The 21262-nt window shown below is 48.2% G+C and overlaps 2 protein-coding genes and 1 long non-coding RNA gene across 5 annotated transcripts; 2 read left to right on the forward strand and 1 right to left on the reverse strand.

The window, feature by feature from the left end:
* The first annotated feature begins 884 nt into the window (after window positions 1-884).
* UBE2A (ubiquitin conjugating enzyme E2 A) lies at window positions 885-9743 on the forward strand. The gene is made up of 6 exons (XM_015626252.3): window positions 885-1074; window positions 1394-1474; window positions 1584-1609; window positions 6749-6838; window positions 7801-7889; window positions 8286-9743. The coding sequence occupies exons 1-6, from the start codon at window positions 1031-1033 to the stop codon at window positions 8412-8414; spliced, it is 459 nt and encodes a 152-aa protein (XP_015481738.1). The 5' UTR covers window positions 885-1030; the 3' UTR covers window positions 8415-9743.
* Window positions 9744-11613: 1870 nt separating this feature from the next.
* On the reverse strand, window positions 11614-21233 carry NKRF (NFKB repressing factor). 3 transcript variants are annotated; one of them, XM_015626239.1, is made up of 3 exons: window positions 20896-21233; window positions 16503-16624; window positions 11614-14448 (listed from the first exon to the last, which is right to left on the reverse strand). In XM_015626239.1, exons 1-3 carry the CDS (start codon window positions 21096-21098, stop codon window positions 12461-12463), a joined length of 2313 nt encoding a protein of 770 aa, XP_015481725.1. In that variant the 5' UTR covers window positions 21099-21233; the 3' UTR covers window positions 11614-12460. The 3 variants fall into 3 exon arrangements, with proteins under 3 accessions (XP_015481725.1, XP_015481727.1, XP_015481728.1); XM_015626241.3 differs by lacking the exon at window positions 16503-16624 and adding an exon at window positions 20245-20539 and having other exon boundaries at window positions 20896-21004; XM_015626242.3 differs by lacking the exon at window positions 20896-21233 and adding an exon at window positions 20245-20358.
* LOC109022630 lies at window positions 16623-20126 on the forward strand. The gene is made up of 2 exons (XR_002001702.2): window positions 16623-18248; window positions 19341-20126. It is a non-coding gene; the product is annotated as an uncharacterized LOC109022630 (long non-coding RNA).
* Window positions 21234-21262: the final 29 nt, after the last annotated feature.

The following is a 21262-nucleotide window of genomic DNA, read 5'->3' on the forward strand; positions in this document are numbered from 1 at the left end:
CCACAGCAGAGAGAGTCTTTGTTTCCAAAAGCTGTTAAAGAAACGTAGAAAACAGCTTATTTTTCCCTTGGAGAACACTCTCTGGAGAAGCAGAAAATGCAGTGTAGCACGTTGTGCTGGTTTGGGCAGCGATGGAGTTAATTTTCTTCACAGCAGCTGGTGTGGGGCTGAGGTTTGGATTTATGCTGGAAACAGTGCCGATAACTCAGAGATGTTTTTGTTACTGCTGAGCAGGGTTTATCCTGAGCCACGGCCTTCTCTGCTCCCCACCCCACCCCAGCAGCGAGAAGCTGGGGGTGCACAGGGAGCTGGGAGGGGACACAGCCAGGACAGCTGACCCCAAGTGACCCGAGGGATATCCCAGACCATATGGCCTCATGCTCAGCCATATATTGGAGGGAGAAGGAGGGAAAGGGGGACCATTCGGAGTGATGCTGTTGTCTTCCCAAGGTGGTGGAACCCTGCCTACCCTGGGGAAGTGGGGAATGAGCTCCTTGTTTCGGTTCGTTCGTGCGCCTGCCCTTTGCTCTCCCTGCTGAACTGTTTTGATCCCAACCCGCAGCGCCGCCGCCGCGCCACCCCTTTCGTGACGCCACTGCTCACGTCACACCCCCGCCCTCCGCCGCCGTTGGTACTGCCCTCCAGGCACCGCCCCCCGCCGTGGTGGTAGAGGCTGGGCCGGGGGCTTTAGCCACATCCGGCTCCGCCCCCCTCTCCCCGCGCCGTTGGTACATCCCGGGACCGTCCGGCTGCCGGCGCAGGAGTCGGTGCAGCCCAGGCTCCCCCCCCCTCCCCCGCGCCCCCCCCCCACCCACCCCCCCCCCGCCCCCCCCCCCCCCTCCCCCGCGCCCCCCCCCCACCCACCCCCCCCCCGCCCCCCCCCCCCCCTCCCCCGCGCCTGCCGTAGTGGTAGAGGCCGCGATCGCTCCTGTCCGTCAGCGCCGCCGCCGCCTCAGTCGGAGCACGAACCTCAGCCGCGCCCGGCGCTCCCTTCGGCAGTGTATGCCTGAGCTATAACCTTTAGCCTGCCATGTCCACTCCGGCCCGTAGGCGCCTCATGCGGGACTTCAAGAGGTACCGAGGCCGCGGGCCGAGGGTAAAGGGGCGGGCGGGCGGGAGGAGGACGAAGGGCCGAGCGCTACCGGGGGAGGAGGGGGTAGCACAACATGGCGGCGGGGCAAGGCGCGCTCCGCTGATTGCGTAGCGCGGGCGGCGCTGCCTGTCGCGGGTTACGCCATTTGCGCAGGTGGCCGCTGGCGGGCCGGGTTACGCTGTTTGCGTGGCGCGGCCGCTGGCGGGCCAGGTTACGCCGTTTGCGCAGCAGTGTCCCGGGTTACGCCGTTTGCGCAGCGCGGGAGGCGCGGGCCGCGCTCACCGTCCCTGTGCCCCGCAGGCTGCAGGAGGATCCCCCGGCCGGGGTGAGCGGGGCCCCCTCTGAGAACAATATCATGGTGTGGAACGCCGTCATCTTCGGGTGAGTCGGCGGGGAAGGGGGCGGCGGGCCGCGGGGGCCGCTCAGCCGCCGAGGGGCTGCAGCCGGGCTGCCAGCGGGGTAACGCTGTGCTTTACTTTCCCTTCTCCAGGCCCGAGGGGACCCCTTTCGAGGACGGTAAGTGCGGCGTGCGGGGCTGGTGTTTGGTTTTCTCGGGTTAAACTGCTGCGGTTTGACACGGCCTTGGTGTCACTGCCGTAGACTGTAACAGGTGTGGGGTTGAGGATGGGGGCGGGGGGGGGCGTGGGTGCATGTTCACCTGACCACACACGTGTGTGCCTGACTTAAATAAATATTATTTTTCTAATCCTATTCTCAGAAAGTGTTGTAGATTTAGATTGCTGTGTTGACTTACAGAAGCGTACAAATTAGCTTGTACAGTCTTCCTTGTAATTGCTGTGTCTATTATAAGTAACTTTAAGGATCTCTACAAACTTTTCTGTTGAACTCTGGCTTATGCTTTTTGGGACATTCATGTTTGGGTAACCATCAATAACTTGGTATAGAACTATTGTCTTTTGTTTGAGTTCTGTTTTTTTCTGATGCTGGAAATGTTTTGTGAGCAAGTTCCAACATGAGTCAGCTGAAGTAGGAAATGTGCTGAATGTTTGAGGAAGTTCAGAAGAGTGCCTTTTTCTTGTCATTTATTTTGTTCTGCTACAATTGGTATCACTCAGGGCTTAAGATTGAAAATACTTTTTGAGTTTAAAAGCTGACTAAATAGGTCTTGGTGACATACATGTTGTTTCCATCTGGTCTTACTGACTTCAATAAGTTTACTGATACTGTATGAGTACTTAAGCATCTTGTGAAAACCTGTTAGACATGAAATACTGTCTAACTGAAATCAGTGATGCATTTTTTTAAGATATTTTCAGTGCAGGCTATAATTAATCTTAGATCTCCATGACTCATGACAAAAGCACAGGAAAAATTCCTTAACTCTTATGTTGTTCTTGGCTAACTCCCTTGTCTTTGTTTATCCTTGGAGGTATCCACCTGTGGATGTGCCTCTAAATTGCAGATTGTATTTCTCTCTGAAGGTTTTGAAGACTAAGTATTTCAGGCCTAACAAAACTCTAAAGACTAACTTATTTTTTAATGTCTTTCATTAGTTAAGAAATTTGCTGCAGTAACTGCTTCAGCAGTCTAATGTTTAGAACTTGGACTTAAAACATTGCATAATAGAACAGCTAGACTAAATGTATTTTGCTGTCTCATCTGGTAACCCTTAAAGAAGGGCCCACTTAAACTTCTGTGGGGGTTGCTAGAGCTGCTTAGGCTCTTGGAGCACTGCTGCTAATAGAGTGATTCACTGTTTGGAGCAGAAAGCTGTCTCCTTGCAGTGTGCTAAAACGCAGGTTCTTGCCATGCTCAGGCTCTTCCAGCTCAGCATGTGGTTAACAGATGCTATAAGGTTTTTTTCCATATATTTCCATTTAGTTGCAGAAGGTTGAGGACTGCTTTTGAGGGCCCTGACATACTGATTTCCTCTGTGCTTTCTGAGGCAGAATTGAGTCTTTATTTTGGGTACTGAGGACATGTTGCACTCACAGCAGTTTGAGGTTCAGGCAGATGTTTGAGGCTTCTGCTGCTGTCTTCCTTCTTTGGTTGATGTCATAATGTAATCTCAGGGGGTGATGGATTGCTCTTTTCTTAGCAAAGTCTGTGTTTTCACACTTTGTGCTCAGGAAAACAGATGTGTCTTGTGTTGCAGAATATCTGCTTATCTCCTCTGGATGTATCTTACCTGACTAGATAACAAAGCACTAAGTGGTGCCTGGAGATAGGGCTTGTTGGTGCCTCAGCTGTGCTTTCCCATTCAGGGAGTGGAGTAGCACAGTTCAGATAATGGTGATGCAGTCCAGATGCAGTTCAGCTTCATGTAGGTAAGAGTAAGGAAATTTTAATTTAACAGCACCTTAGTTTGGACTTGTTTTACAACTGCATGGGGCCTTGAGACTTAAAGGTACACTGAAACTCTATAATCTTTCTCATGAAGCCTTTGTAGGTCAGTGTTCTTTTTCATTTTTAGGCTCTTTCACTCCATGGTGATACTGTAAAATTTCAGATAGCTTAGTTCTTGTAAAAGTATCCTGTGAAATTTGGGGGGGGGTTTCGGGGGAGGGGGGTGTTAGTCTAGAGATATAATAATGCCGGCATCGTGAGAGGTACTGTTCTTTATCCTTGTTCTGATGAGGCCCTTCTCTGCTTGAAGTTTCTGAGATGTTGTAGTTTGTCTGGGCTGCAAATCTGAAGTTGAAACACATTTGTTTACTTGCTGTGCAGCATTCTGCAGCTGATATCCCTCCTTCTCCACCCCCAGACTTTGGAGAGTGTTCTCACAACTTGGTGCGCGGGCTGGCTCAGCTTAGGAGCAGCCACTAATTTAGATCAGCAGCACAACTTCCATCTTCTGGTTCAAGAGGATTCGATTGCAGGTGTCTGCAGTAGGACCCTGAGGATATATATCCTGCTCATCACCATTTTTCTAAGAATCTTTATGTGTGTGGTATCTAAAGTGGTAATGCTGGCACAGCCATGGAAATCCAGGCTGTCCCAGTCCTTTAGATCTGTTTCTCTAAAACTGGGTGCTGATACTGTGGTTAGTGTAGGATTCCTGACTCAGAGAGATTTAAGTATTAAATTCAGCTTTTATAGGATCCTGCCTTGCTGTGATTGTGCAGGAGGCTTGAACAGAGAACACAAGGCATTTGTCTTCTGTGTGGTTTATGCCTTGCTTATGGAATATGGATCCTGTATCCTCGTGCATGAGTGAAAGAGCTCGTCCCTGTTTTTTGGGCAGTGGAATGGAGGGTTTGCTCTTGGGGGCTGCAGTGAAGGGGCCCTGCAGGGAGATGGGCTCTGCTCTCTGGAGCTGCTGGGGCGGGTGTACAGGCCATGCAGAAGCCTCTCTTGGCTGTGTCAGGGTCTCAAATTCTGAGGTGGAAGTGATCAACAAGGTAAGTACAGGGCAAAAAGGAGAATGTTCTCCTAAGATTAGTGGTGATCCCAATATCAATAATGATAGTAAATATAATAGTTTATGTTTTAAAAATGTCTGCCATGGGTAAGTTGTGAGAAATACCAGTTGAAAGCATTAAAATTGGTGACAGAAGGGACTGGACACTGATGGCCTCATCCCCAGCAGTGTGTTGTGATACCTGTTGTGGGCTTTGTGTGAGTGACCCTTGGACTTCAGTGCGTCAAATCTCTGGATTTGCCCTTTAATAAAGCTCAGTAGTGAGGGATTGCGTACTGTGGAGCATTTCCAAAGAGCCATTGGTACTCTGGTCCCTGACGTGGAAATCTGAGTAGGTAGATACTCCAGCTGGATATTGCTCCAGATGAGCCCCTTGCTCAGATTTTTGTTAAAAGAAGTGCTGCCCTGTCTCTGGTGGGACAATAGTTTCCCTTTCTTTCAGTAGTTTTAAATAGATTCTAAGACCGAACTGCACCTGTTACTGTCAAACCTGTGTGATGGTTTGTGTTTGGTTTTCAGTCTACTTACTTAGTCACTTGCTTAGTCACTCCTTCCTCAGGAGGAGGCTACTGAGAACCCAAACTGGGGCAAAGAGAGCTGAGAATATCTAGAGTCAAATCTCTAAGCATTCTAAGGGGCTGATTTTTGCAGTTAGTAGAAGTTGTTAATAACTTTGCAGTCCTGGGTTTCAAGCTGATCTCAGACCTGGCTGTGTGCCTCTGGACTAAGCTGGAGTAAACTTGAAAACCCAACCCCACTGCAGACTTCCAGTAATTTGAACAATCCTAACTCTACTGTTCTGGCTCATTTGTTTCACAGTGAGATAGTATAGTGTTGGCTCTCTGCTGTTACATTGTTAGGCTGCTCATAAAAAAACCAAACATGCATCAACTTATTTTTAGGGTGTTGAGACTTCCCACTGCTGCAGAGAAAGTGCTAAAGCATCTGTGCTGTGTCTTCATTTGCTAACTGGAACGTCAAAGCAATGACCTTCATTTCTTGCAACTCAGTGTTACAGTTTATCTCCTTATAAAGAAAGGAGTCCCTGGGAAATCTTGTAGGTCCTCGCTGATTTCAAAGAAAAAGGAAAACCAAAAATCTGTTCTCAGGCTTACCAGTTGTTGGCACATGTTTGCAAGCCAAACAAAGGAATAACTTCATTATATTAGTACTGGAAAACTCCCTTACAGTAGGAAGCAAGGGCACTGAGCGTGGAGAGGACGGGGAGAACCTGACTCATCACTGATACATAAAGATGCCCTTTCAAAGAAGGCAATATGCCCCATCAGCAGCTTGTTCCAGCTGATGTTGTTACTGTCAGGTGCAGTCTCTCTTCAGGAGAGCTGTACATTTATATGAAGGTGCTTCAGATATTTCTCTCTGGGCCTCCCTAGGAGCATCCTAAGCTGCCTACGGGGCTGGTTGCTCTTGGTGGTAGTGTGGTTGGGAGGAGCTCGCATGGTCTGCAGTGGAGTAGGCAGAGTTCCTTAGTTACCAAGCTGAATCAGGAGTAATCCTTAATCCCCTGAACCCATATGTGCAGCTTAGTTGACAGACTTCTTATTCTCAGATTGTCATAGCCTGAGGAGGAGGGCTAAAATAACTTATGTTGGTGCAGGCTGTTAAAATGGTTGGATTGAGACTCAACTACAGTTTTCTGTTTCTGCTTAATCAGTCTTTCTTTAAGGATGTCCTGTTAGTGTGAAGTAAATGGTTAAGTTAATGTTTTAAAGTGTCAGATTTGGATGCTGCATTCGATACTACTTTTCTGTAAGTCCTGATTACCTGCAGTTGAGAAACATGACTTTTACTTTTTTTTTCCTCTTTTTTTTTTTTTTTTAATTTAGAGGAAATAAATGACAAGGTCCTTGCCATGACAGCATATTCCATAGATAGGACTCACCGAGTGACGTTGTGTTACACAGATGGTTCTACACCCACTGCTGTTGTGTGTACAGTGTAGTGGGATTAGGCTCTCTGGAAGAAAACCACAAGGGTAGATTTATTTCCCTACATAAACCTTTTGACTGGTTTTGGCAATAAAAGTAAGTCACAGGAATTAGTCTTGCACCAGTACTGTCTGTGACTTCAGCATTAATGATTAACTCTGTGAGAGTAAAGGAATTGCTGTGGGATTGCACAGTCTGTGTTCCATATCCAACAAGCCTGTGTGAGCACAATAGTGTCAGTGTGTATTGTGGGGGCTGCTACTTAAGCATCTCTTGTGTAAATTCATGATGAATAAAGGTTGCTTATCTCTTTTTCAACTCCAGGAACTTTCAAACTTACAATAGAATTCACAGAGGAATACCCAAATAAGCCACCTACTGTCAGATTTGTCTCTAAAATGTTTCATCCAAATGGTAAGTACTTACATGGTTACTTTTGCTGTTTTGTTGGAGGTTTGGTGGGGGGGGGGGAAGTAAGAGCTGGGTTTGTTTTTATTATAGCTTGCTGTATAAAAGATCTACTTATTATAAAAGTTTCCACTATCTAATAAGGCAGAAAATTGCAGTGTGGTTGTGTAGTTTTGGTAAGGATGGATATGTGAGTAGTGCTCAGGCTTGAAAAGAAAGGGGCAATAAAAGGAGCCTCTTACCTTTCAGGTGTTACAGCACAGTACTGATGAGACACTCAACTGCCTGTTGAGCCTTACAGAAGAATGTTTTGTACTTAAATAGCAGTGCTTTGGACTTCTGTCTGTATGTATTGTAGACATAGCATAGTGACACCGGTGAATGCAGCTGTCTTCTATCACTTTTCTTCACCAAAATGCCTGTAAGAATGATATACCATGAAATACAGTGTTAGGGTCCAGCTATAGCCAGTGACAGTAAGCTTGTTTCATTAATCCCCTTCCTTGGTAACTAAAGGCTGGAGAGAAACTTTCCAACATGGCAAGTGTGGGTACAGTGCAGGGAGGGAAGGTTCTTCTGTAGCTGCTGTGCAAGTAAGGTGACTGGACTCTGTTTCATGGGGAAACCTTCAGTGTGAACAACTGTTTGGGGGTGTTCTGTGGTTCACTTCTGGGTAGCTCATTTTTTTCTTTTTTGCCTTAAAATCTGTTAATTTTCCACGGCAGTAGTTGCAATGACACAGAGAAGTTTGTGAGAGAATAAGCAGGGGTTGAGTTTAAATACTTCAGGCTTCTATTGGTGAGGAGATTACTGCTTCTTGCCTACAGGCCTGTTTGCAGGATTTCAGCCTGTCAGACACTATGGACTGTTGCAGTGTCTGTACACAGGTTTTCAGGATCAGGCAATACTGGGGAGAAAAGCCAGTAGCTGTGCAAGTTGTGGTTTAAGCTGCTTTTTTTCCTTTCCAGTCTATGCAGATGGTAGTATATGTCTGGATATCCTTCAGAATCGCTGGAGCCCCACTTATGATGTCTCCTCCATCTTAACATCCATACAGGTAAAAGAACTCTGCACAAAGAGGCAGAATGGCATTAGGCTGCTTTGACAAAAATAGCTTGGGAAAGTTTTTGTCCCCTCTCCTAAGAGCCAGTATAGCAGCTATACCTTGATATTGGCAAAGTGTGAATCCTTCCCAGGTGTAAACTGGCCAGGCAGTGACACAGGTGGTCACTGCAGGGCCCCACCAGTGATGCAGTGCTTGGCTGTCACAGCAAGTCACCTGCACTGTGCAGGGGTGATGCTGGTGGCCAAAGCCTCTAAAGCCTTCCAGCTGCAGGGATGCAGTGTACTGCACCTGCACTAACATCTCTGCTCTGACTAGTATGGATCATTTAGAAAATGTGTTGGAAAGCTGTACTTGGCAGTGCCTAAGGATCTTTTTCTCTTCGCACAGTCCCTATTGGATGAGCCAAATCCGAACAGTCCAGCAAACAGCCAGGCAGCTCAGCTATACCAAGAGAATAAGCGGGAATATGAAAAACGGGTTTCTGCAATAGTAGAACAGAGCTGGCGTGACTGTTGACCCAGGATGATGCAAATGAACACTGTTGATGAGGAAAATAAACAAAGTGTCCGAGTCATCTTTTTCCTCCTAGCATTTACTTTGCAAGCAAAATAGCTGTTGTGCTGTTGCCACCCTCCCTTGCTGAAGCTACTTCTCCTTGGACATCAGAACGCACCCACTTTGAAGTCAAACGTTCTGTACTTGGGTTACTTGCAAAAGAGTTACTGATGCTGAATTCATTTTCTGTGGTCCCTCTCCAGTCTTAGGGCAGTATTGTGCATTTCTGTAGTGTACACTAAGCTTTTAATTGTAATTGTGTTATACACAGTGATGCTTATGTGTAGCTTGATAAAAGGGATGTTTATATACATACACATTTTTTAACTGATATTAACTAAAGTGCTGATGTGTCCAGGCTGGTCACTTACCTCTACAATCGGTTTAGACCCACTGCATTTGTAATTACTGGGTGAAGAAATCATCTTTTGTTTCCCTTTTGTGTTAGTTTATCAACTCCTTTACTCATGTTAAAAAAAAAAAAATCAACTCTTCAATTGATTCCAATTCAAAAATGTAGTAAGACCCTGGAATGCTTGTTACTTCTGCACTTCACATGCAAGATTTATGTACGGATCTACATAAATCACTATGGCTGTGGTACTTGGATCTTTGCTGAGGGTGAGAAACAAGCCCTTTTTTTTTTTTTTTTTTTTTTTAATTACTATTTTAAAGGACATGCCTACAGAAACTGTCAGTAGGTTTCTATAGTCTTGTCACCAAGGCATTACTGGACAAAACCAGGTAGAGCTGTGGTACTCAGCAAAAGGCCTTCCACGTTAAGGAAGAGGTAAAACCTGACCTGTTCCAGCGATGGAATTACTCTCCTTTGGTGTCTCTCCTGCCCCTTATCTTTAGCTGAGAAAGATAAGTTGTTTGGGATCTAACTTTGTCTTGTGGAAAGTTTGAATTAAGTCCATGGTAGGCACTCGGGTCTCTGCAGTTTCTGCTCTTAGTAGATGACCGTGTGGTTTGTGTGAGCTACTGCTGCATGCTTGAGTTCATTCCCTTCAGTTTTATGAAAGTATTTTTTCAATTCTGAAAAAAAAAACATTTGTAAGTCCAGTCACTTTTTTTGTAAGGCAAGTTTGTACCTTTGGATACAGAACCTTAAGCAGCAGTGTGGGATGGAACCTGCAATTGTGTTGTCCACTGTTCCAGTGTCTTTTGTGTGCACATTGGTCTGTTAGTTGAAAAGTATAACTTTGCACAAGTAACCCATGTAAGAAACTGTACATTTTTCAAAAGTTGTAAATAAAGTGTAACCTTAGTGCTTATTGTATAAATAGGCAAGAAGCGTATACCTGTGCTTATTTAACTGGGCTGGCAGCAGTTGGGTGTGGGGTGAAGCTCCAGCACGGTGCAGTACCTGCTGCTGTGGGCAGCCGCGGAGGGAGAGGCGTGCCCGGGGTAGTGCAGGGGCGGGGCACTGGAGGAGAGACAGCGCTGGGAACCCGAGTCGGCTACAGCCGCTTCTTGGGCTTAGTTGCTACAGGAATTGCATTTATGTTCCTCCTGTCTTAGCAGGTGCAGAACAGCATTGATGATGAGTGGCAGATAACAGAAGCTGGTTATTTTATATTACGTTATAAGTGGCTGGGCTCTTTCAAAACGTTTACTGCAGATTTGTACCTGCAATGACAACAGCTGGTACCCCAAACAGCCTTGCACTTAACGTGGAGCAGCTGTACTGCCTGCTGCAGGCACAACCCTTTCTGAGGGGGCCAAGTCCCTCTAAGGCCACAGGGACCCTTGCAGCAGTCCCACCATTCTTGTGTTTGTTTCATCAGTTAAAAAAACTCCAAAACAACAGAGTGAACTCTTAAGGCAGGCAGAACTGATCAGCACAGGGGTACCAAGGAAAATCAATCCCACCTTCAACCTTGCTCAGGCAAGGCCTTTATTGACGGACTGCAGCATCTCCCCCATGGTGCCTCTCCCGAAGGCTGAGGCTCCGCAGCCCCCTGGGGTCAGCGGCGCTGCCGTTCTCTGCTCCCGCGTAAGGCCCTGGCAGCCAAACCCAGAGCCCCCCACTGGGTCCTGCACAGGCACCGTGCGTGGCACAGGGGTCACAGCCCTGACCCAGGACAGGAAAGGCAACGTCCTGCACTGACCAGCTGCCCCTGCTGAGCTACAGGGACTACAGCTAGGCCACACCTCTCCCAAAAGAGGCATTTTTCATCCTGAATACCAGTGCTGGTCTTACCGCCTTCATTGGCATCACCAAGCTCTAAGAACCTGCTGCATACCCAGGTTAGGGAGGAGGAGCTTCACTTCTTTCCCTAGAAAGTACCAGGCTTCTTCCACTCCTACAGAACCATCTGCTAAAGCCCAATGTTCTTGAGAGCAGAATTCATACACAGGGAGAAGAAATAATGCACAAAAAGCAATCCCCCCAAAAAAGAAAAACACTTTCAGAATTAACTGTTGTATTTTCACAGCAGCAGCAAGTTGTTACTCAGCAGGCCAAGCAAGCAGAAGCTGTGCTGCAGCCAAGCACAGAGGAGAGGAGACTCTGCTGCCTGAGTCTCACCTGCCAGGGCAGTCTCTTCCTCATCACCCTGCAGGGATGAAAATCCCTCTAACTGCTCAGCACCAGGACATTCTGAGGTTAGGCATCCTCACCTCAGCTCTGAGAGCATTTAAAAACAAAGCAGAACGGGAGGTGAGAGAAAAGGTAGAGGAGGGTGTAATGATTTGGGGAGGCAAATAAAAGCAACGGAAAACTGAAGGTGATGGCTGAGACAGGGTAACAGGAGACCAGACGAAAACATTGCATTCTGGCTTAGCAGTACAGAAGCATCTGCAGGCCCCACTGCTGACACAATAACCAGCATCTCTAGGCCTGCCTCACTCCTGGCTCTTCCAAGGTCAATTGCTATCCTTCGAGCTTCCCAAGCATGAAGTGAGCGTTCTCCAAGACTCACAGAGCACTGTGTCCTGTAACCCTGCCAGCAGAGCAGTGCAGACAGAGGTCAGAGGCTGCTTCCCCGCAAAGGAGGAAAGCACTCTGGCCTCCAAGTGGCATAAGCCAGCCCTGGAGAGCTTCCACACACACACATGGTGAGAGCAAGGCCAGAAGTTTCCTAGGGAATCACGCTCAACAGACACAAGCACCAGTACAGGGATGGAGCAGAGAAATAACCAGGCACAGATTCGGTTTTGTTCAGGATTAAAGAGCTGATATTCCAAGTAAAAAAATAAGTTATATAACAGTCCCCACAAGCTACATGAGCATCTTTGAGCGTGGGCTCTGCATTTACCTCCAGTTTTTATATTTCACACTTCACCATGGTATCTGCACATGTCAACTGTTCTCCAAGGTAGACACACGCTGGGGTTCTCTGTCCCATTCGCTGGCAATGAAGGCGCCTTCAGTGACTTTTCAGAATGGGAGACTCAAGGTAGAATTCTATGAATAAAACTACCACTACACTGGTTTAAGGTTTACATACTGTACATACACAGCAGAGACAAAACCTTGATATATGTATTTCTCAAGAATAATCAAGTTTTCACACTTTTTTTAATACAAAGTGTGACAAAACCTTTTTTTTTTCCAGAAATAAAACTTTATTTTTGTTGTCATTAATACCAATTTTACATACAAGTTTATGCCCCCAGACTGCATTTCCTTTGCTTTTTTAACTTTTTTTTAAAAAGGTTTTTTTTTGACTTCCTTGCTCAAGAAGAGTAAGGGACCTATAATTTTAAATGATGTCAAATTCCTTCTCATTGGACATGTGTGTTAGCTATTACAAAACTATTAAAATGTGAAGGAACAGTAATATCAAAGACACATACAGTAACAGCACTACTGCTTTTGGCTTGTGCTAATGCGCTTGAACAGAATTCGGTCGGTCCTAAACACCTAACAACATTTTAGAAATTATATTGCCAAAGTAAAAGACATTAATGTCATTATTACCCACAAGAAAAATGCAGCATCTCTTTCCTTAGTCAAGTGTCCAAGAAACTCAGTCTCTGGTCAAAGGGGACACCTCACCTCAGTTTGCTTGGGGCATGATAAGCTCGTAATGCCCAACCTGGCCTTCCTGCTTCAGCTGGTCTAACAGATCTTCCTTGCGCCGCTTCCTGCTCACCACCAAGTATCTGTTGTGTCCCTGCCCATGGGATTTACTTTTAAGACCATATTTTTGGGCAATTTGATGTATCTGCTTCCGCTCATCCATGGTCAGTTCTCTAGAGAAAGTCAAGTCAATGTGACTGTCTGAGCGTGCATAGTTTCGAATGATTTCTTCAATATCTCTCTTAGCGATCCTGTTCACCCTTTCTACATCAAGCCCAAGTCCTTCTCTTTTGAACTGCTCCTTTACTGAAATAGGCTCCCTAATTCCTTCACCATCTTTCCCTAGGCCACCACCTGTCCAGCCCATCTTTCTTAAAATTTGGTTCCCAATGTTGTCTTCTTTGATCTTCTGTTTGAAAGCCTCTGCTGCTGATCGACCCCGAATCTCATTTCTGGAGATGACGTCTTCGACAGTGCCTTTCTTCAGGTTATTAACAACAGTTGGCTGAGTCTTTTTGAGGATTTTCACAGCTTCCTCTGCTGCCTCATGCTTGACAGATTTCTTCACTCCAACTGCTTCTGCGATGAATTCATCTTCAAGCATCACCTTGCATTTCCACCGCATGCCTGTCATCCTCTCAAAGACGTATTCCACCGTCATCTTGTTGAACTGGGCGGTGTCGTTCAGGGTACACACCGGGTTACTGGAGTTCTCATAGATCACCAGGTCTTTCAGGTCCTTCTTCCTCCCGGAGCCCCGTGATGAGCAGCCCACTTTCTGCACCTGGGTCACTTTGAGGGATGCTATATTTGACTGCATCTTCTGCAGGATCTTCAGTGCCTCCTCAGCTGCTGCGTGCTTGCTGGTCTTTTTTGTGCCAAATCCCTCAGCCAGGCAGTGATCTTGGAGATACACCTGACAACGCCACGAGCGGTTAGGCATTAATTCATACTTATATTCAACGGACATTTTGTTGTATGAGGCAGAATTGTTAAGTATTCCTATTGCATCGCTGGCATTCTCTGTGAGGACAAAACTAGTCCAGTCTTTGTTGGTGTTCGTGGAACCTTTCGTGGATTCAGTACCAGGCTGCATTGGGACACAGTCCCTGTTGGCAACTACGAACTCCTCATGAGGTTTGAGAGCGGGAGGGAAATCTGGGCGACACACACCTGCCTCACACACCACCAGGTCCTCGTGGTAGGTGTGCTTGAACTTCCGCTGAACAACTCGAACTTCCACGGATTTCTTCAGCAGCTTCACTGCCTGCTCCGCAGCTCGATCCCGGGATCCGTTCTTGCTGCCGGCGTAGCCGGTGGCCAGGTAGACATTCTGACATCGCACCTCACAAGCAAAGCCATCTGTCAAGAGCTTCTTGCTCTTGGGGAGGTCAGCAGGGGCAATCTCTTTCAGAGGAACATAAATATATTCAGGGTTTGTCTTGCATGCCTGAATTGAACGTGTCAAAAGATACGTGAAGTTAATTTTATCTGTCCCAGTGTTGGCATCTGGATTAGTAAGATTTTTCCAGACTGCTGCGGATAGTTTCTCCATAAAGCTCTGCTTCAGCATTATTGCTGACGGAGGGAAAGTCTCTGATGCAGATGGGGCAGTTGAAGGGGGAACAGAAACCTGCAAGGCGCTGCTTGTGGTAGAGTCCACATTATTCACAGCCTTCTTGGCTGCTGCTGCTGGGCCTGCAAAGCCAAGCCCAGCTGAGCTGGAGAGCTGGGGATCCACCTCTCGTGCATTCACAATGGAATTTGTACAGTTTTCAGCTGGCTGTGCCATGTTGTTTGTATTTGCCTCCTGGTTCATCCCCCGCATTTGGTTATCCAGAGAATTGTCCTTCTTGCCATCCTTCTCAGCGCTGGTGACAAAATGTATGGGCTCAAAGCGTGGTCGCACTCGGAACTTGGGGACCACCTTTTTGGGTGGCTCAGGAACCTCTTCTGGCTCTGGACCTATGAGATGGAAGAAAATTACACAGTTACCAATATGTGCTATGACAAGGAGACAGTGTTTTCAGAAAATGATCTTCAAGAGGAGCCTGCAGGCTCTGAACACAGGATTTGCATTCCTTAGCCAAAACCCAAAAAAGTTTCCTTCCAAAAGACATTCACAATTCATCAAAGACAACCAGTCATTCTTGTGCAGGTCACAACAGTGGTATTTCCACCTTCACAGCTACCACACAAAAATCTCTACATATTTAGTCACATGATGCTGCCTTCCAGCATTGCCCACTGACTCATCTGGTCATTTCTGAAGTTAATCCCTTCAAATCTACTAAAATAAGTGAAACTGTGGTCAACAAGACAGAACACCAGAGCAGGACTGGAGCCTCAGCTCTGACTCTGCTACAGGGCTGCAGGATAATGTCAGATAAACTACTTTATCATCAGGTCTTCTCATCTGAGGTGGAACACAGTGGTACCAAACCCTCCTTTCCGAAACACACAGGGTGGTTACTGACTTAACAGAAGCACATTTTCTCTCAGTGTATTTGCTTTGGGCTAAAGGGCAGCAAACACAAAGAAATCTGCCCAAGCCTCAAGGGACAGCTGCAGCAACCAAGGGCCCCATTACTGACAGACCTCTTGTTTCTTCACCAGAAGAAATGCAAACGAGACACAGACTATCCTGGCATGCATAGCTACTGCAGAAAGGGAGAATCAAATAGCTGACAAGCAAATACGTTATATCTAAGAGATGGTTACACAAGACTTCTCCGGTGGAAGATTCAGCACCCACATGCTGACGTGGTACACGTGTGTAAATTCATCGGAGGAGCAAAAGGCTGGCTCAGTGCCGGGAAGTGATGCCTAATCCAGTGCCAATGTGTGCGGCCCTGCTGTAGTCAGGCTGTCTAGACATCACCCATCAGCACAGGATCACCACCCAGCTTGCTGCAGGTGAAAACAACACCTGCACACGGCATAAACGGCTCTTCCTTCGTACTGAAATCAGGTGGCAAAGCTCTTACGCATTAAATCCTTTGCCCATCAGCTTTGATAAATTATGGCAAGGTCTGCATTTCTTCCTCCATCTGTTGTTGATGGCTGCACTGCAGCAGCACCTAAAGGCTCTTGCCTGCAGAACAGTTGATTATGCTGTCTGTGCAACAAGCCCTGGAGAACCCTCAGGGCTGCTGCCTGTGACAGACAAAACACGGGAGAAGAGCGGTTATCTCCTCACTTTTGCAGCTGGCCCATGGAAGCACAGAAAGATTGCTGGCTGTCAAAGTAAGGGAAGCTACTTTGGCAGATCTAGAAATGATGTCCAAAGCCAGAGGAGTTCTGTGCTGTCTGACCATTTGTGCCTCACACAACCACAACCTGCTGACACAGGGGCCTGCCTGCAACCAGGCACAATTCCCACCCCTCTCCAGAGGGAGGACAGGCAGCCCTGAACGTGCCATGGAGAAGCCAGCAGAAGGAGCCATCGAACTGCCAGCCCTCTCTGCCTGCTGCATTTCCTCCACCTGAAAAGCTATGGCTGGAACGCTGATCTTTAAGACCATGGGACAGGGTTGACAAACACTCTTCCAGGCCCAGCAGGGAAGGAAAAAAAACCCCAAACTACACATCATGTCTACTGCCCATTCCCTCAAAGCTCCAAGCAGACTGTAACTTAAAATCCATGAGTTGAACTCCACATCTCTGTGTAAATGTACAATCCTTCCTTGGGTCAGAAGATCACCCCTCACCAGAGCAGACAAAGCCAGACAGGTATTCGATTCCAGACACCATCCCTAGGGGAAACCAATTACCTGATAATTGAAATGAAAAATTGTATTTTTTTAAGCAATGACAGAACTCTGTGTGAATCGGGCACATGGCAGAGGAGAGGGAACTGCTCTGTAGTCCAGCAGAGCACACCACAGGCATTCCCCTCCAGTTCGCTGTGCCAGCTGTCCCAGAGGTGGCCCCATGGCACACTGGTGTCCCCACGCTCCCAGTGATGGCCACCAAACAGGGACAGGGAAGGGGTTAGTGACACAGGCAGATGTACTCACTGTCTGATGGAGAGCGGTATCTCTTTAGCTTCCTGTTGGGCACCAACTCGTATGACCTCGTTTCCCCAATGTCGATGCCTTCAGCCATCTTGAGAACCTTCTCCATGACCTGCACACCGTATCTGTGTGGGTTCAACAGCAGAACACCTCAGAGCCAGCCCCATGGGGCAGCACACATGCACACAAAAGCTTTTATTATGTGAAACAAGAACTAAAGCTGCCTGAGACACAGCAGCAGATGCAAGGGAGATACTCCTCTGATCCTGCTGGAGCAGAGCACAGCACTGACCACCATCCCCCTGCCACAGCTGGTCTGGCCACAGGCACACAGCCACACACCAGCCCACCTGGCTCTGCAAGAACCCACTTCTGATTAAAGCATGCAGCCACCACACTGACAGTGTTCTAAATTGAAATTTAAATACATTATCTGACAAAATACGGTATTTGGCAGAGCTGCCAGGAGCACTAATGAAGACTGGGGTGTGAAGGGGGAGCAGCAACTTCAATGAATCAAACACAGGAGCTCAGACTGGCACTGGAGTCCCGTGTGGGACAGCAGCCAGAGCTTGCATGTCACCAACTCTGCAACTGCCATGTCAGGTGACAAAGGCACTCCTCAGCCTTCATCAACCACTCTTTAAAAAGCCAAAATAAATTCTACCTGGGTGCTGTAACCAAAATGTTTTAGGTTCCTGAACTATGAGAGAGGTGAGGTGGCTGTGACAAGCTCTGAGCAAACCCTGACCATGCAGCAGTACCACAGTTCCACACAGGCCCATCCCTCTAGGCCTTAGATCCCCCACCAGCTCAGTCTTCCACTGCTCTGGGAATCTGTCACATGTTTTTGAGCCATTTGCATGCTAAGGCTGAACAGGAAAAAAACCCAAACCTTTCTATCCAAGGAGAGACTACAAACACGGCCTGGCACCAGCCTCTGACAGCTTCATACCATGGTTCAGAAAGGAGGAAGAGCAATGCTGCACCTGTTCCATGGTATGCTAACTTTCCAAAGTCAGAAAGCATCAGGACACTGCCCACAGACAGGGGCTCACAACTGTCCCAACAGCCAGGGCTGCAATGACTTGCACCAGCTTCTAAATACTGCTGTTCCAAGGGCTCTGGAAATCTACTCAAGCTCCAATCAAGAAAGGTTTTTTCTGCTCCTGATTTGGAGGGCCAGGCAGAAATGAGATCCATATAAATTCCTGGGTGAGAACTCTGAGCAGAGACTACTGCAGTCCCTGCTTTACCAGCACAGTTCAGCCCTCACTGGAGGCAGTGGAACCAGGAATGGGAAGAAAATTCCAGGAGGGTTCAAAGGGAGCTGAGATAGCAGTGATACCCTGTTGAGGATTAGGATTTTCCCTTTTGTTTCTTTCTCCAGTGGAATTTTGTCCCATCTACTGCTGAATGACAATAGACCAGTACTTAAGAGAGACTAAAGAAATGGCCATGGTGGGGGAAATACGTAGCTTGTTACTCTCTTACCTGGGGGGGTTTCTCTTTGGAAGGGCAAAGATACCATGAGATTTTGGCTGGGGGGGTGAGGGGTTGGGCTCAGCTCCTCTCACTCTCTTGCTGTTGGCAACAGAGGAGGACGGCCAAGCTGTTGCTTACTGTGGGGAGAATTCGCTGCCACCACCAGAGCCCAGCCCTGTACTGCTTCTCCTACCGTGGGTGAGCCATTGTTCATAACAGCCACCACTGAACTGGGACCTTATGAACACCCTACCTCACTGGAAAGTGGGTATCACTACCATCACCTACCTCACCATCTACTCGGGTGCCTCAGGGCAAACCCGGGACCCCAACCCCCTCCCGGGCTGTGTGCAGCAGCTGCTTACAGAAACCCGGCTGCCGCTGCCCAGCCCCGGTGTTTTCTGCCGCTGCCCAGCCCCGGTGTTTTCTGCCGCTGCCTTCGGCTTTCGCTACACTTTAACCTTGCACTCCGTGTCCACCCAACCCCTGAAGCTCCCGCAAGGGCTGCACGGGTCCCGGTACATTGTGTTTGCCACCCCGGGGGAGTCCTGGCAGCGCCCCTGGCGGCCGGGAGCGGAACTGCAGCCAAGGGGAAGGTGCCGCAGCCCAGAGCGGCTGGGGCTGGCTTTGGCTTCTGCTCCTCGGGGCTGCCGCGCCCGCTGCTGCCTTGCCTTGCTTTACATCTACACACTGGGAAAGAACTGCTGCTCCTGTCCCGTAACTGTGCCTGAGAGCCCCGTAATTTCAAAGTTATAATAATTCAGAGAGAAAGGGGTCATAGTTTCCATTCCAAGGCAGGTTCCCGCCTTCCTTGGCAGACGCCTGTCCTTCAAACCAAAACATACCCTCATCCTCTCACAGCCAAAGCGGAGAGGAGTGGGAATTCCATGTCAGGGCCAATGTCCCTTTCCAGCAGGGTGCAGGAACAGTGTCAGATTTGACACCTGTCGTTCTTTACAAAGGATGGAGACCTTAGGGGCTCATATTTCTGCTGGGGCAGAGAGAAGATCTACCAGTCCCAACACGTGTTTACCTAATCTGGCCAGAGGAACCCAGTGCCTTCAGTACCTAAGTGAAGTCTCCCTGCCGTGACTTTAATAGGTTATCCCTTACCCTGATCCCTGTAGCTCTGGAGCATACTGCTTTCCTGCACCACTGCCCCCATTCTCAGCCACCTTTAACATATCTGGGAATAGGAGCACCTTCTCTCATCCACACCAAAACTAAATGAAGTCTTTTACTTAATCCCTTCCTCACAGACCATGTTTTCTATGCCTTCTGGACACTCTCCACATCATCTCCCAGCAGAACACTCATTCATTTTTCACAGCAAAGACTCTGATCTTCTCTTCACAGAACCACAGAACAATCTGAACTGGAAGGGACCCACAAGGATTATCGAGTCCAAGTCCTCAGTGAACGGCCTGTATGGGGATTGAACCCACAACACTGTCATTATCAGCACCTTGCTCTAACCAACTGAGCTACTCTCACAAACAGGCTGTCTTCAGCTGGCAAGAAATCAGCATCAGGAATACAAAAAACTCCAAACCAAACACTAGCCAACAAATTTAAGAGAAAATAACAAAAAAAAAAAATATCCCTCAAACTTTGAAGTTATTTACTTGATAAATCAACAACAGCTCTTCCCAAACTGCAAAAACAGCTCCAGGGAACGCTTCCTTATTGCCTAGGCAATAAGTTAAGCTAGAATTGTTTTAACATCTGGGGAAACATCTTCACTGATAATGGCTCCAGACTGCATCCTGCCCAAATCTCATCTCCCCTGAGAGCTGGAGGTGAAGGCGTCCATCACAGAAAGTATGTGCCCTGACAGACTTAAACTGCATGAGTTTTTGGGATTTGGAACCTTCCCACACAGTTGTTCACTTCCATTACCACCATCTTCAAACTGTTTATTGCACCATTCCCAAAAGCCCTGGCACAGAGAAGGTCCCCCATTAAGACAGCACACAAACACATTAAGATGGACCACACAGAATGGATATGAAGAAGACATTCTCAATTTTAACATATTACTCAAGCTCTGGAATTTGAAACTATTTCAAATCTATGTTAAATTTTGGTGCCTGCAGAGCAGAACAGTTTAGTACTTGACCCAGGGGGAAAAAAAAAAAAAAAGGAAACAGGCAGATGTGTATTTAAATATATTGATTTTGCTCTGTAGAGATGACACAGAGTATTGCCCCACAAGGCTGCGGGATGGAACATTATTAGAAGTGCCATCAATGCTCACAACCTCCTGTCACGGCAGTTTGCAGAAGTTGGTCGGTAAGTAACTGCTTCCGTCCTTCCGTCCAGTTAAAAACAATCACATCATCAAAGGTGGCAGTGGAACGTGGATAACGTTTCTGCAGATCTCCACAACACGGCCATGGGCAGTACGGTTGGATGAAAAGATACCCCCTCCATTCTCCACGCCTATTTCTCCCAGGAAAGCTGAGCATTCAGGGTACTGAACAGGCTGCTTTGTGCTCAGAGGGAAACTCTCCTCACTTCAATGACACAGCACAGCACCACAAACTTAATGAGTCCTGGGGCGGGACATTAAAAACTACTTGCAAAACACACATAAACTTTTTCAGTGGCTTGCTCCCCTCCACATACGAACACCGGCATATTCGACCACACAAAATTGGCAAAGGAGAGTTCTCTTGCATCAGCCCCGTTCATCCCAGCTCTTCTGCGGCTACTTTCTAAAACATCTGGGGCCAAGATTCGGTCACGACTGGAGCCTGCGCCCCTTCTCCCCGCGGGGGCTTCCGTCCCGGCTTCAAACTTCCACCCTGGCTCCTGCCCACAGCACGGCTCGTCCTACTGAGCCCCCCGACCCCCGCCGTACCCCCGGCTGACAGCGAGCGCCGGGCCCGGCGAGCCACCCGGGCCTCACCTGCAGCCCATGAAGACGTGGTTGGTCCAGAGCACGGAGAGCGCCAGCAGCTGGTCGATGGCGGCGCCGGGGTACGCGGGGAGGTGGCGGAGGATGAAGCGGCGGCGCAGCGCCCATTGCCGGTCGGTCTCGTTGTACTGCCGCCACTGCTCCAGCACCGGCTCGGCCACCGCCGCCGGCTGCGGCTCTGCCGGCGGCGGCATGGTGGGCAAAGGCCGTGGGGCCGAACACCGCCGGGGGCGCGGACCCACCGGGGCCGGGCGCGTACGGCGGGACCAGGCCCCACGTGTGGAGCAGGCCGCGGTTTGCTGCAGGCCACCGGGAAGCACCGACCCGGCCCAGCCCCAGCTTCCCCGTCACCTGCCCC

Source organism: Parus major, chromosome 4A (genome assembly GCF_001522545.3).
Source record: "Parus major isolate Abel chromosome 4A, Parus_major1.1, whole genome shotgun sequence".
NCBI classification, from domain to species: domain Eukaryota; kingdom Metazoa; phylum Chordata; class Aves; order Passeriformes; family Paridae; genus Parus; species Parus major.

Coding starts and splice junctions, on each gene's coding strand:
- UBE2A (XM_015626252.3), top strand. CDS start 1,031: ATGTCCACTCCGGCCCGTAGGCGCCTCATGCGGGACTTCAAGAG. Junction 1,075..1,393: donor CTCATGCGGGACTTCAAGAG/GTACCGAGGCCG, acceptor TGTGCCCCGCAG/GCTGCAGGAGGATCCCCCGG. Junction 1,610..6,748: donor GGGGACCCCTTTCGAGGACG/GTAAGTGCGGCG, acceptor TTTCAACTCCAG/GAACTTTCAAACTTACAATA.
- NKRF (XM_015626239.1), bottom strand. CDS start 21,098: ATGCCGCCGCCGGCAGAGCCGCAGCCGGCGGCGGTGGCCGAGCCGGTG. Junction 16,625..20,895: donor CACGTCTTCATGGGCTGCAG/GTGAGGCCCGGG, acceptor GAACCCACACAG/ATACGGTGTGCAGGTCATGG. Junction 14,449..16,502: donor ATACCGCTCTCCATCAGACA/GTGAGTACATCT, acceptor TCCATCTCATAG/GTCCAGAGCCAGAAGAGGTT.